The sequence below is a fragment of the Drosophila obscura genome, unplaced genomic scaffold, assembly GCF_018151105.1.
Source record: "Drosophila obscura isolate BZ-5 IFL unplaced genomic scaffold, ASM1815110v1 contig_35, whole genome shotgun sequence".
In the NCBI taxonomy this organism is placed as follows: domain Eukaryota; kingdom Metazoa; phylum Arthropoda; class Insecta; order Diptera; family Drosophilidae; genus Drosophila; species Drosophila obscura.
Window position 1 is genome coordinate 1 of NW_024542823.1, and position 12,166 is coordinate 12,166.

At 45.1% G+C, this 12,166-nt stretch overlaps 1 protein-coding gene across 2 annotated transcripts; it reads left to right on the top strand.

The window, feature by feature from the left end:
• The first annotated feature begins 7 nt into the window (after positions 1 to 7).
• Positions 8 to 5,435, top strand: LOC121404693. 2 transcript variants are annotated; one of them, XM_041594704.1, is made up of 2 exons: positions 8 to 2,066; positions 5,022 to 5,435. In XM_041594704.1, the coding sequence occupies exons 1-2, from the start codon at positions 346 to 348 to the stop codon at positions 5,182 to 5,184; spliced, it is 1,884 nt and encodes a 627-aa protein (XP_041450638.1). In that variant the 5' UTR covers positions 8 to 345; the 3' UTR covers positions 5,185 to 5,435. The 2 variants fall into 2 exon arrangements, with proteins under 2 accessions (XP_041450638.1, XP_041450639.1); XM_041594705.1 differs by lacking the exon at positions 5,022 to 5,435 and having other exon boundaries at positions 8 to 1,506; positions 1,577 to 1,704.
• The last annotated feature ends 6,731 nt before the right edge of the window (positions 5,436 to 12,166 follow it).

Consider the following 12,166-nt stretch of genomic DNA (forward strand, 5'->3'; position numbering starts at 1 on the left):
GAGCGCGCGTAGGTATCGTTCACCAACTCGATACATGCAGCGGAGTTGCGAGTAGAATATATTAGAATAGATCGTAGAGATAATATCGATAGAGAACGAAGCGGGGATCGTGATCGAAGCGGCATTTTTTTTGGTTGGAATACGAGCGGCTGAATACTGACCAAGCGGAATAAAAAAGATAAAACTACTTAAATTGTGCGCCTTTTAGTGATTCTCGTGCTCCCTACAAATTCAGAAGTGGGATCAGAACCATAGTCGCCACAAGCAAATTACACATTTTTTTTTTCTTCAACCCTTAATCGACGCCGGCTGCAATTAAAACAAAACTAAAAATTCCAAGTGAAAATGTCGGATTTGGTTGGAGCAGAGCAATACTCAGCGGCACAACTGCGGGAGTGGCTTGAGTCCCTTAACTTGCCAAAGAACGGGACCAAAGCCGCCATGGCAGCCCGTTTAAATGAAGTCCCACTGGAAGCACGCGGACAGGGGCCGCCAGCAGCAGACATGTGCGAGAGCGAGTCGGAAAACGAGGTGTTCCAGAACAATCCAGATTCGACAAAAAACCACGACGCCAGTCAGCATTCTAACGGTGAGAAAAAAGGAGAGACCGATAATGCGACGTCGGCCATCGTATCGCCGACAAACGACAGCTACAACAACGAACCAGAAGCACAAAAGGAGCAACGAAAAGCAACGGATCTAGCAAACGAAATCGAGGCCTTGAAGTTACGAATTGAGTTGCTAAAGCTGCAAAAGGGAGGAGAGAGCGAGAATATTCCGCTGTGTGCAGGCACGTCTGTCAATATTGAGTCTAGCCTCTCGCGACTCAATGTTGCGAAAGACATGTTGCCAAACTACCACGGCAACACCTCTGGCAACAATAGTGACGTCACTGCTTGGATCGCGCAATTCAGAGCGACGGCAAAGATAAACAAACTGTCGTATGAGCAGCTACTGATGCTGCTGATGTCAAAGCTGAAAGACAATGCCCTAATGTGGCTGCATTCTGAGGTACAGCACATGTCCATGCCAATTGATCAACTATTAAACATAATGGAGAATACATTTCAACTCAAGGAAAGCAAGCTATCACTCCGCCGCAAGTTTGAGTCACGGTCGTGGATGCGCGACGAGGAGTTCGTCGGCTACTTCAACGACAAAATGATGCTAGCGTCTCGCATAGCCATCGACGCCGAAGAGTTAATCGACGGCATCGTCGAGGGTATCCCAGATGAGACACTGCGCCGTCAGGCCCATATGCAGTGTTTCGTCGCGCCGTATCAGCTGCTGAGGGCTTTCGAGAAAGTCATGCTGCCGAAGAAGTACACGCCACCAGGAGCAAGGAGCATCTCGGGAGAGTCTTCGTCACTGGTCCGCTGCTATAACTGCAACTCGTTGGGCCACATGGCAGTGGATTGTCGCAAGCCCAAGCGTGAAAGAGGAGCATGCTACGGATGCGGCAGCATGAACCACCAGATAGCACATTGCGGTGAACGGAAAGATAAGGTACAGAACGAATACATCCGTAAATTTAACATATTCATTAAGAATTTTAGTAATAAATGTTTTTTCTTAGACTGCCTCATCGACTCAGGGAGCCCAATAAGTTTTGTAAAGATCTCGTGCCTCTCAAATGGACACAATATTAATCAAGTAGATTTAAGTTCATATCACAACCAAGAAACTAAAATTAATGCGACAGAAGGCCGAGAAGGCGAGTTAAGTTCATGTAATTCACAGTATGGCAATGAAACGAAGAAGCCTACATTTGTTATTAATAAAAATACGAGCCACACATACGTTGGTCTTAACAACAGTAGACTTCGTGTTTTCGGACAAGTTTCCGGTTTTGTAATTTTTAATGAAGAACAAATTAACTTTGAACTATTAGTAGTGGCAAACGAGTCGATGGGCCATGAGGCTGTATTAGGTAGAGATTTTATGAGATTATGTAAATTTAAGATTGTAAGTGACATTTGCAAGGAAAATGAGAGTGGGGAAGAGAACGTTGGCAAAGCTGAAAATGACGATTACGAAGAAGAGGAGTGTGAAACGGAAGACGAAGAAGAAGAGAGAAATGAGTGGTTAGGGAAGAATGAGTGTGAAATAGAAAATGAGTGCGACATAGAAAATGATTGGGAAAGAGAAAATGAGTGTGAAAGAGAAAATGAGTGTTTAGAGGAAGACGAGTGCGAAGAGAAAAATGAGTGTGAAAGAGAAAACGAGCGTTTAGAAGAAGAGTGTGTAATACATAGTGAGTGGTTAGAAGAAAGTGAGTGTGAAGTAGAGAACGAGTGTAAAGGAGAAGAAGAAGGTAAAGCAGAAGACGAGTACGTAGGAGAAAATGAAGGGGAAGGAGGAAACAAGTGTTTCGGAGGGAAAGATGGTGCAGCAGGGGGGCGGTTGAAAGACATTGATACATGCGAGAACATCCGGGTCAACTTTTGCGATCTGCCGCACGAATATCCCGCCGTAAAGCACGAGTGTGACCTGAAAGTAGGTACAGACTGTAACCAGGAACTAGTAGAAAGGCTTATGAAACTGTTCAGAACGGACTATGTGGACGCAATCAGACCAGATTTACCGGAAACAAAGTGGGAGATGAAATTAAGTTTCGAACACGAAAAACCGTTCCATTGTCCCCCCAGAAGGCTGTCGTATAGCGAAAAGGCGCAAGTTCAAAAGATGTTAGACGAGTACACAGAGAAAGGCTACATCAGAGCCAGCGAGTCGGAATATGTCTCGCCCATAGTACTAATAAAAAAGAAATCAGGAGAGTTAAGGTTATGCGTCGATTATCGCACGCTCAATAAGGGAATGATAAAAGACAACTACCCGACTCCATTGATAGACGACCTGTTGGACAAACTGGCAGAAAAAAGACTGTTCACTAAATTAGACTTGAAAAACGGGTATTTCCACGTTTTCATGCACAACGACTCAGTCAAATATACCTCTTTCACGACGCCGATGGGACAATACGAGTGGTTAAGAATGCCATTTGGACTGCGCAATGCGTCCGCGGTTTTTCAAAGGTTCACTAACAAGATTTTCGCTGACATGGTAAAAGAAGACAAAGTGATAATATACATGGATGACATAATGATAGCGACAAAAGATAGTGACAGTCACATGGAAATTCTACAGGAAGTGATGAAACGGTTGATAGCAAACAAACTCGAGCTGAGGTTAGATAAATGCGAATTTTTGCAGTCAGAAGTCAAGTACCTGGGTTATTCTATTTCTGGTAACGGGATTAAACCGGACTCCAGAGGATTACAGGCAGTGAAAGAGTTCCCAGTTCCAATGAAAACGAACGAAGTACAAAGTTTTTTAGGGCTATGTTCTTACTTCAGGCGTTTTGTGAAGGATTTTTCGACGAAAGCCAAGCCTCTTTATGATCTCGTCAAAAAAGACAGAAAGTTTGAGTTCGGAGCCACAGAATTAGAGTGTTTCGAGCAGCTAAAGAATAACTTGTTGGAAGCGCCAATATTGGCACTTTATAATCCCCTAGATCCAACAGAGTTACATTGCGACGCGAGCGCGTTAGGGTTCGGAGCGATACTAATGCAGAAGAAAAGCGATGGCAAGATGCACCCAGTGTTTTATTTTTCCAAAAGGACGACAGTCACCGAAGCAAAATATCACAGCTTCGAACTAGAGACTCTAGCGATAATTTACTCCCTTCAACGGTTCAGAATATATGTTCAAGGCATACCATTTAAGATAGTGACAGACTGCAATGCACTAACCATGACACTGAACAAGAAAGAACTGAATCCACGCATCGCCCGCTGGGCTTTAGAGTTACAGAATTATGACTACAAGTTAGAGCACAGGGCCGGGAGCAGAATGCAACACGTGGACGCTCTTAGCAGAGTTACACAGATACTGACGATAGACACGAACACTTTTGAAGAAAACCTAATAATATGCCAGAACAGAGACGACAAACTGTTAAAGTTAAAAGAGATATTGCAGGAGTCCGAGCACAAACAGTACGAGATGAGAAACGGAGTGATATATAGAAAGAATGATAACGATACCCTTCTGTTCTGCGTACCCGAGGAGATGGAAAGCCATGTACTCTATAAATACCACGATGAGTTAGGACACATTGGAATAGACAAAATGACCGATGCGATATCGAAGAGTTACTGGTTCCCAAGCGTTAGGGAAAAAACCAAAAAGCACATAGAGAACTGTCTCAAATGCTTAGCGTATTCGGCGAAGCACGGAAAGGAGGAAGGGTTTTTGCACAAGGTACCAAAAGGATCGGTTCCATTCGATGTGGTACATATCGACCATTTTGGACCAGTTGACAAAAGTAGAGCGAACAAGCATATATTAGTAGTTATAGACGCGTTCACCAAGTTTGTAAGGCTTTACACAACAAAAACCACTAACTCAAGGGAAGCAGTTAAGGCAATGAACGATTATTTTCGAGCTTACAGCAGACCGAGATGCATCGTATCAGACAGAGGAAGCTGTTTCACGTCAAAAGAGTTCGGGGATTTTTTAGAGCAGAACGACGTTAAGCACATAAAGATAGCTACAGGTTCGCCACAAGCCAACGGCCAGGTAGAGAGAGTTAACAGAAGCTTAGGACCAATGATCGCAAAGCTCGTCGACCCGGAGAAAGGTTTACACTGGGATACAGTGGTACAAACAGTTGAACACGCAATGAACAACACAATTCAAAGGACAGTTAATGAACACCCGAGTCGTATGTTATTCGGGGTCAGGCAGAGAGGCGAAGTGTCAGATCTACTAGGTGATTGTTTAAAAGAGCTAACCGAGCAACGAGTGACCAGGGATTTAGAAAAAATTAGATCAGAAGCAAACGCTCATCAGGAAAAGGTACAGGACTACAACAAACAGGCAGCAGACGCAAGACGGAAAAAGCCACATGTATACAAAGACAACGATCTAGTCATGGTGAAAAACTTCGATACCCATATAGGGGTATCTAAAAAACTTATTCCGAAGTTCAAAGGGCCGTATAGGATAGCTAAAGTGTTAAGAAACGATAGATACGTATTGGAAGATGTAGAAGGATTTCAGCAGTCTAGGATCCCGTACAAAGGAGTGTGGGCGGTAGCGAATATGAAGCCATGGCTGGGAAAAGGAAACGAGGCAAATGTCACAGGGAAAAATGACAGACAAAATGATTGTAATATATAGATTAAGGATAGTAAAATAAGAATGAAACCACCTGTTAAAAATAAGGCCAACAAGAAGCCAAGGCAACTGTAAGGAGTTCAGGAGCACTCCGGTCAGGATGGCCGAATTGTAGTAATATAAGTAGAGTACTGTAAATACTTAGAGAGACACCATTTAAATATTAAGGAGCGCGCGTAGGTATCGTTCACCAACTCGATACATGCAGCGGAGTTGCGAGTAGAATATATTAGAATAGATCGTAGAGATAATATCGATAGGGAAGGAAGCGGGGATCGTGATCGAAGCCGGCACTTTTGGTTTGGAATACGAGCGGCTGAATACCGACCAAGCAAAAATAAAAAAAGATTAAACTACTTAAATTGTGAGCCTTTTAGTGATTCTCGTGCTCCCTACAACTATAAAATTGCTAACAGCGAAAACAAAAGTAAAGCCTATAAAAAATCGGAACACACTACCCAAGCTGGAATAATGTGCCGCTCATTTGCTAGCTAAGCTCATGAACCGTGCAGCAGGATCAATACCACAAGCTAATGCAATGTATGCCTGGAGCGACTCAACAATTACTTTAGCATGGATTCGCGAAAGTAAAAACAAAGACAGGTTCATAAGGAAACGAGTGGACGAAATAAAAAGCAACGTGCCACAAGCAATATGGCATCAAGTTAGCACAAAGGACAAGCCCGCTGACAGTGCATCACGAGGAATCTCTCAAACCAAATTACAAGATCTACGTATTTGGTGGGACGGCCCAAGTTGGCTGCACTTATCACAAGACCAATGGCCAAAAACGTCAAACGAACATACGGAGCATAAATTTACATTTGTAAATTTAACGAGAAAGAACGTGTGAGTCACTTCTGGGGACGCGACTCTACTTATACCCGTACTCAGTCAGTATATACATTTTTGAGCATATGATTTTTTTAGAATTTTGGAATAAAAAAAAAAATTTTACATTTTACATTTTTTTGCTACATCTGTTATCTACATATACATATACAATGTATATTCTACATCTAACATGTACATGTACCATTTATGTTCTACATCTCCTTCGCTAGGGGTTGCTCGCGCACTGAACGCGGCAGAGTGTGCGAGCTTGGGTGATCATATTATGTTTCACTCAAGTTGTGTCTGGGACTTTGTTTACGTAACTGCAAGAAAGTGTTACAGTGTATATTCTTTAAGTACCGTTGGTACAGTGGGTACTAACTATATGCGTATACTACATCTCCCTCCTTTTAAGAAATAACGTAATATAATGAAGTTATTTCAAACAATATTTTCATCCTTATGGATTAAGGTATATGTTAATATAATCTATATGAATTTGTTATACCCGTACTCAAAAAAGAGTTAAGGGGTATATTAGATTTGTGGTAAAAGTGGATGTGTGTAACGCAGAGAAGGAAACGTTACCGACCCCATAAAGTATATATATTCTTGATCAGCATCAATAGCCGAGTCGATATAGCCATGTCTGTCTGCCCGTCTGTCTGTCTGTCTGCCTGGCCGTCTTGTTGAGGGCCTAGATCTCAGAGACTATAAGAACAGTATCGTAGAGAATGCCCATATCTTCCAGATTGTCGCATCTGGATCAGATCAGATCATAATTATAATAATAATAATAATAATGTTACTTACCATGTTACTCCTTTCCTTCTATTAATGAACCGACGAATATATGCAATTTTGCCTACCACTTTCATATACGATGACGAGGATGGGATTGTGTTCGGCACGAGACTATTGTTTTCAGACAGGACTTGAAAATGTCTGCCTGTGGATTCCAAATCAGACCAAGAGTTTTGCAATCGTGCTAATCTCCACTCGAAATAACCAGATTCTCTTTCTTATTGTCACCTATTTGACAATTAGCAGTCCACTTAGTCAGCAGAAATCCGAATGGATCTAGGATTTCAAGTAGCTGTTGACGTAATATCCGTAGTTCGGATTTCGTATCTGCGCCTGTAAGAAGATCGCCAACATAGAAATCTGAAGCAAGAGACTTTGAGTCAATTGTATGCGAATTTAAATCAGTGCCGCTCAGATACTTCAAGCACCTGACAGCAAGAAATTGTGCCATAAGTTACCGTATTGTCCATTGCATGCGATGATCCTATTGGGCTTTGAGGTGGCTCAGAGGGGGCCTAGCTGAGGCCACCGGACGGGTCGCGGGTTGCGGAACGGCCTACCCCTGGGGGTAGGTCAACTGTGAATAGGCGGGCAACCCAAAGAGAAGCAACTAAGTTGGCTCTGAAGGGGAGTACCGAAATAAGCAGTCCCGGACAGCCAGTGGGTGTTCGCGAACTACCACCAATGACGATTCGCTTGTGGTGCCGCCTCTCATTAAGTAGCTCACACACTCCCATCCCTACACATACCTACCCACATCCCAACCCCAACACTCACCTCACACCGGGCCGGACTAAGGTGTCATTCGACCCGTGCTAAGAGTCAGCCTGGCTGGGGGCCCGGTATAAAAACAAGCCCAGTCGCGAACGGAGAGCTCAGGGACTTGGCAGCCCCTGTTCTAAATATGCCTTACCCGGATAAAGTGGAGTTTTGCCGGGGTGGACCGTTCCCCTTCTCTGCAGCTCGAAGGAATTATATGAAAAAATACGAAAACACAAATAAGAACAAAAATGAGAAAGGCAGCGGCCCAAAGGCCTGGCCCGATCCACTCAGAGGCAGGAAATACCTGCACGGTGGAAGACGCGGGTATGAACCCGGGTGGGTCCCATCCCAAATCTGGCATGGGTGGAAAGTCAACACCCAAAACTGATACCATGGAAGGGCAGCTAAGCAATATTGCGGCTGCCCAACCTTCCGGTGAAGCTGCGGGTGATGGCTTGCCATCAACCAGTGTCCAAGCCAAAAAATTTAGTTATGCCGAAAAGAGTAGTGTTGGGCACATAATCCGTCGGCAGAACGCCAGCACAGAAGTCAGTCCAACATCGAACTGGTTGAAAAAGGTGGAATGGGCCTCGGCAGTGCTGCCCAACTTCAGTGTGGAGCCACAGAAGGTGGCTGCACATCCAAAAGGCAGCGCTCGCAAGAGACGCCCGGACCTGCCGCGAAGCGCTCCAGAGTGCTACCAAACGTATCCTTCGCGCAGATTGAAGAGAAGAGGACGCTGATAGACGTTCTCGACAACGGCAGCGCGGAGGGGAAAATACCCAGAAGCCAATGGACGTGGGTGGAAGCGGCACTGGCCGACCACTGCTTCGAGCTTCTCGAGAAGGATCCCGGGCCACCTCCAGTCTGCAAAGACATGGGATGGTTCCAGGGAAGCATCAAAGTGATAGACTGCGAAGATGAGCGCTCCGTGAAGCTATACAAAGCTGCGGTGGCGCAAATCGGAGCAGTCTACGCTGGGGAAGAGCTCGTCGCTGTTGACTGAAGCGAGGTGCCCAGTAGTCCAAGGGCTCGTATATGGGTGCCTCCCACTTTTAAGGAGCCCGAGAGGATCCTCAGGATGTTGCAGAGATGCAACCCAACCTCAGACTGGAAGGTGGTCAAAGTTGAGGCATCAAAAGGCCCCACTAACCAGGCAGTGATAGTCCTAAATAAGGAGTCACTAGCCCCAATCGAGGCAGCCAAGGGAGAGCTCAACCTCGGGTTCAGCTCGGTGACCATGAAGGTCTACAAGTCGGATACAACACAACGCCTCAAAATCGAGCATCAGCTCCGTCTCCGAGGAGTAGCTTTCCAGGGCCGGCTCCAGGCTTACGTCGGGTGCCTCGATCTCCGAGGCAACGTCCTGCTCAGCTGGGTTGTTGACAGGACGCGCCTCGGCCGCTGCATCCGACTTGTAGACCATCATGGTCACCGAGCTGAACCCAAAGTTGAGCTCTCCCCTGGCTGCCTCGATCGGGGCTAGCGATTCCTTATTTAGGACTACCACTGCCTGATTTGTGGGGCGCTTTGATGCCTCCACTTTGACCACCCTCCAATCTGAGGTTGGCAGTGTGGGGTTGCATCTCTGCAACATCGTGAGGATCCGCTCGGGCTCCTTGAAAGTGGCCGGTACCCATATACGGTCCCTTGGCCTACTGGGCACCTCGCTCCAGTCCACAGCGACGAGCTTTGCCCCGGCATAGACCTCACCGATTTGCGCCACCGCAGCTTTGTATAGCTTCACGGAGCGCTCATCTTCGCAGTCTATCACTTTGATGCTTCCCTGGAACCATCCCATGTCTTTGCAGACTGGAGGTGGCCCGGGATCCTTCTCGAGAAGCTCGAAGCAGTGGTCGGCCAGTGCCGCTTCCACCCACGTCCATTGGCTTCTGGGTATTTTCCCCTCCGCGCTGCCGTTGTCGAGAACGTCTATCAGCGTCCTCTTCTCTTCAATCTGCGCGAAGGATACGTTTGGTAGCACTCTGGAGCGCTTCGCGGCAGGTCCGGGCGTCTCTTGCGAGCGCTGCCTTTTGGATGTGCAGCCACCTTCTGTGGCTCCACACTGAAGTTGGGCAGCACTGCCGAGGCCCATTCCACCTTTTTCAACCAGTTCGATGTTGGACTGACTTCTGTGCTGGCGTTCTGCCGACGGATTATGTGCCCAACACTACTCTTTTCGGCATAACTAAATTTTTTGGCTTGGACACTGGTTGATGGCAAGCCATCACCCGCAGCTTCACCGGAAGGTTGGGCAGCCGCAATATTGCTTAGCTGCCCTTCCATGGTATCAGTTTTGGGTGTTGACTTTCCACCCATGCCAGATTTGGGATGGGACCCACCCGGGTTCATACCCGCGTCTTCCACCGTGCAGGTATTTCCTGCCTCTGAGTGGATCGGGCCAGGCCTTTGGGCCGCTGCCTTTCTCATTTTTGTTCTTATTTCGGTACTCCCCTTCAGAGCCAACTTAGTTGCTTCTCTTTGGGTTGCCCGCTTATTCACAGTTGACCTACCCCCAGGGGTAGGCCGTTCCGCAACCCGCGACCCGTCCGGTGGCCTCAGCTAGGCCCCCTCTGAGCCACCTCAAAGCCCAATAGGATCATCGCATGCAATGGACAATACGGTAACTTATGGCACAATTTCTTGCTGTCAGGTGCTTGAAGTATCTGAGCGGCACTGATTTAAATTCGCATACAATTGACTCAAAGTCTCTTGCTTCAGATTTCTATGTTGGCGATCTTCTTACAGGCGCAGATACGAAATCCGAACTACGGATATTACGTCAACAGCTACTTGAAATCCTAGATCCATTCGGATTTCTGCTGACTAAGTGGACTGCTAATTGTCAAATAGGTGACAATAAGAAAGAGAATCTGGTTATTTCGAGTGGAGATTAGCACGATTGCAAAACTCTTGGTCTGATTTGGAATCCACAGGCAGACATTTTCAAGTCCTGTCTGAAAACAATAGTCTCGTGCCGAACACAATCCCATCCTCGTCATCGTATATGAAAGTGGTAGGCAAAATTGCATATATTCGTCGGTTCATTAATAGAAGGAAAGGAGTAACATGGTAAGTAACATTATTATTATTATTATTATAATTATGATCTGATCTGATCCAGATGCGACAATCTGGAAGATATGGGCATTCTCTACGATACTGTTCTTATAGTCTCTGAGATCTAGGCCCTCAACAAGACGGCCAGGCAGACAGACAGACAGACGGGCAGACAGACATGGCTATATCGACTCGGCTATTGATGCTGATCAAGAATATATATACTTTATGGGGTCGGTAACGTTTCCTTCTCTGCGTTACACACATCCACTTTTACCACAAATCTAATATACCCCTTAACTCTTTTTTGAGTACGGGTATAACAAATTCATATAGATTATATTAACATATACCTTAATCCATAAGGATGAAAATATTGTTTGAAATAACTTCATTATATTACGTTATTTCTTAAAAGGAGGGAGATGTAGTATACGCATATAGTTAGTACCCACTGTACCAACGGTACTTAAAGAATATACACTGTAACACTTTCTTGCAGTTACGTAAACAAAGTCCCAGACACAACTTGAGTGAAACATAATATGATCACCCAAGCTCGCACACTCTGCCGCGTTCAGTGCGCGAGCAACCCCTAGCGAAGGAGATGTAGAACATAAATGGTACATGTACAATCTACATGTTAGATGTAGAATATACATTGTATATGTATATGTAGATAACAGATGTAGCAAAAAAATGTAAAATGTAAAATTTTTTTTTTTATTCCAAAATTCTAAAAAAATCATATGCTCAAAAATGTATATACTGACTGAGTACGGGTATAAGTAGAGTCGCGTCCCCAGAAGTGACTCACACGTTCTTTCTCGTTAAATTTACAAATGTAAATTTATGCTCCGTATGTTCGTTTGACGTTTTTGGCCATTGGTCTTGTGATAAGTGCAGCCAACTTGGGCCGTCCCACCAAATACGTAGATCTTGTAATTTGGTTTGAGAGATTCCTCGTGATGCACTGTCAGCGGGCTTGTCCTTTGTGCTAACATGATGCCATATTGCTTGTGGCACGTTGCTTTTTATTTCGTCCACTCGTTTCCTTATGAACTTGTCTTTGTTTTTACTTTCGCGAATCCATGCTAAAGTAATTGTTGAGTCGCTCCAAGCATACATTGCATTAGCTTGTGGTATTGATCCTGCTGCACGGTTCATGAGCTTAGCTAGCAAATGAGCGGCACATTATTCCAGCTTGGGTAGTGTGTTCCGATTTTTTATAGGCTTTACTTTTGTTTTCGCTGTTAGCAATTTTATAGTGTAGGCTGTTTTTATGTAAATTACTGCTCCGTATGCTTTCTCCGATGCATCGCCAAATCCATGCATTTCCGCCTGACAGTGGAGATGAGTGCCCAACCATCAGGGAATACAAAGATCCTTTAACATATCCATGCTCGCTGTGAATTTTTTCCATTCGTCTGTGAGTTCTTTGGATAATTCTTCGTCCCATGTCACTTTTAATAGCCAAAGATTCTGCACATAGAGTTTTGCGATGACTGTAACTGGGGACAACCAT

Excerpts from the sequence above, each read along its gene's own strand:
- LOC121404693 (XM_041594704.1), top strand. The coding sequence starts at position 346 with ATGTCGGATTTGGTTGGAGCAGAGCAATACTCAGCGGCACAACTGCGG. Across the intron at positions 2,067-5,021 it reads TGTGAAACGGAAGACGAAGA|AAGAAACGATAGATACGTAT; the intron begins AGAAGAGAGAAA and ends AGCTAAAGTGTT.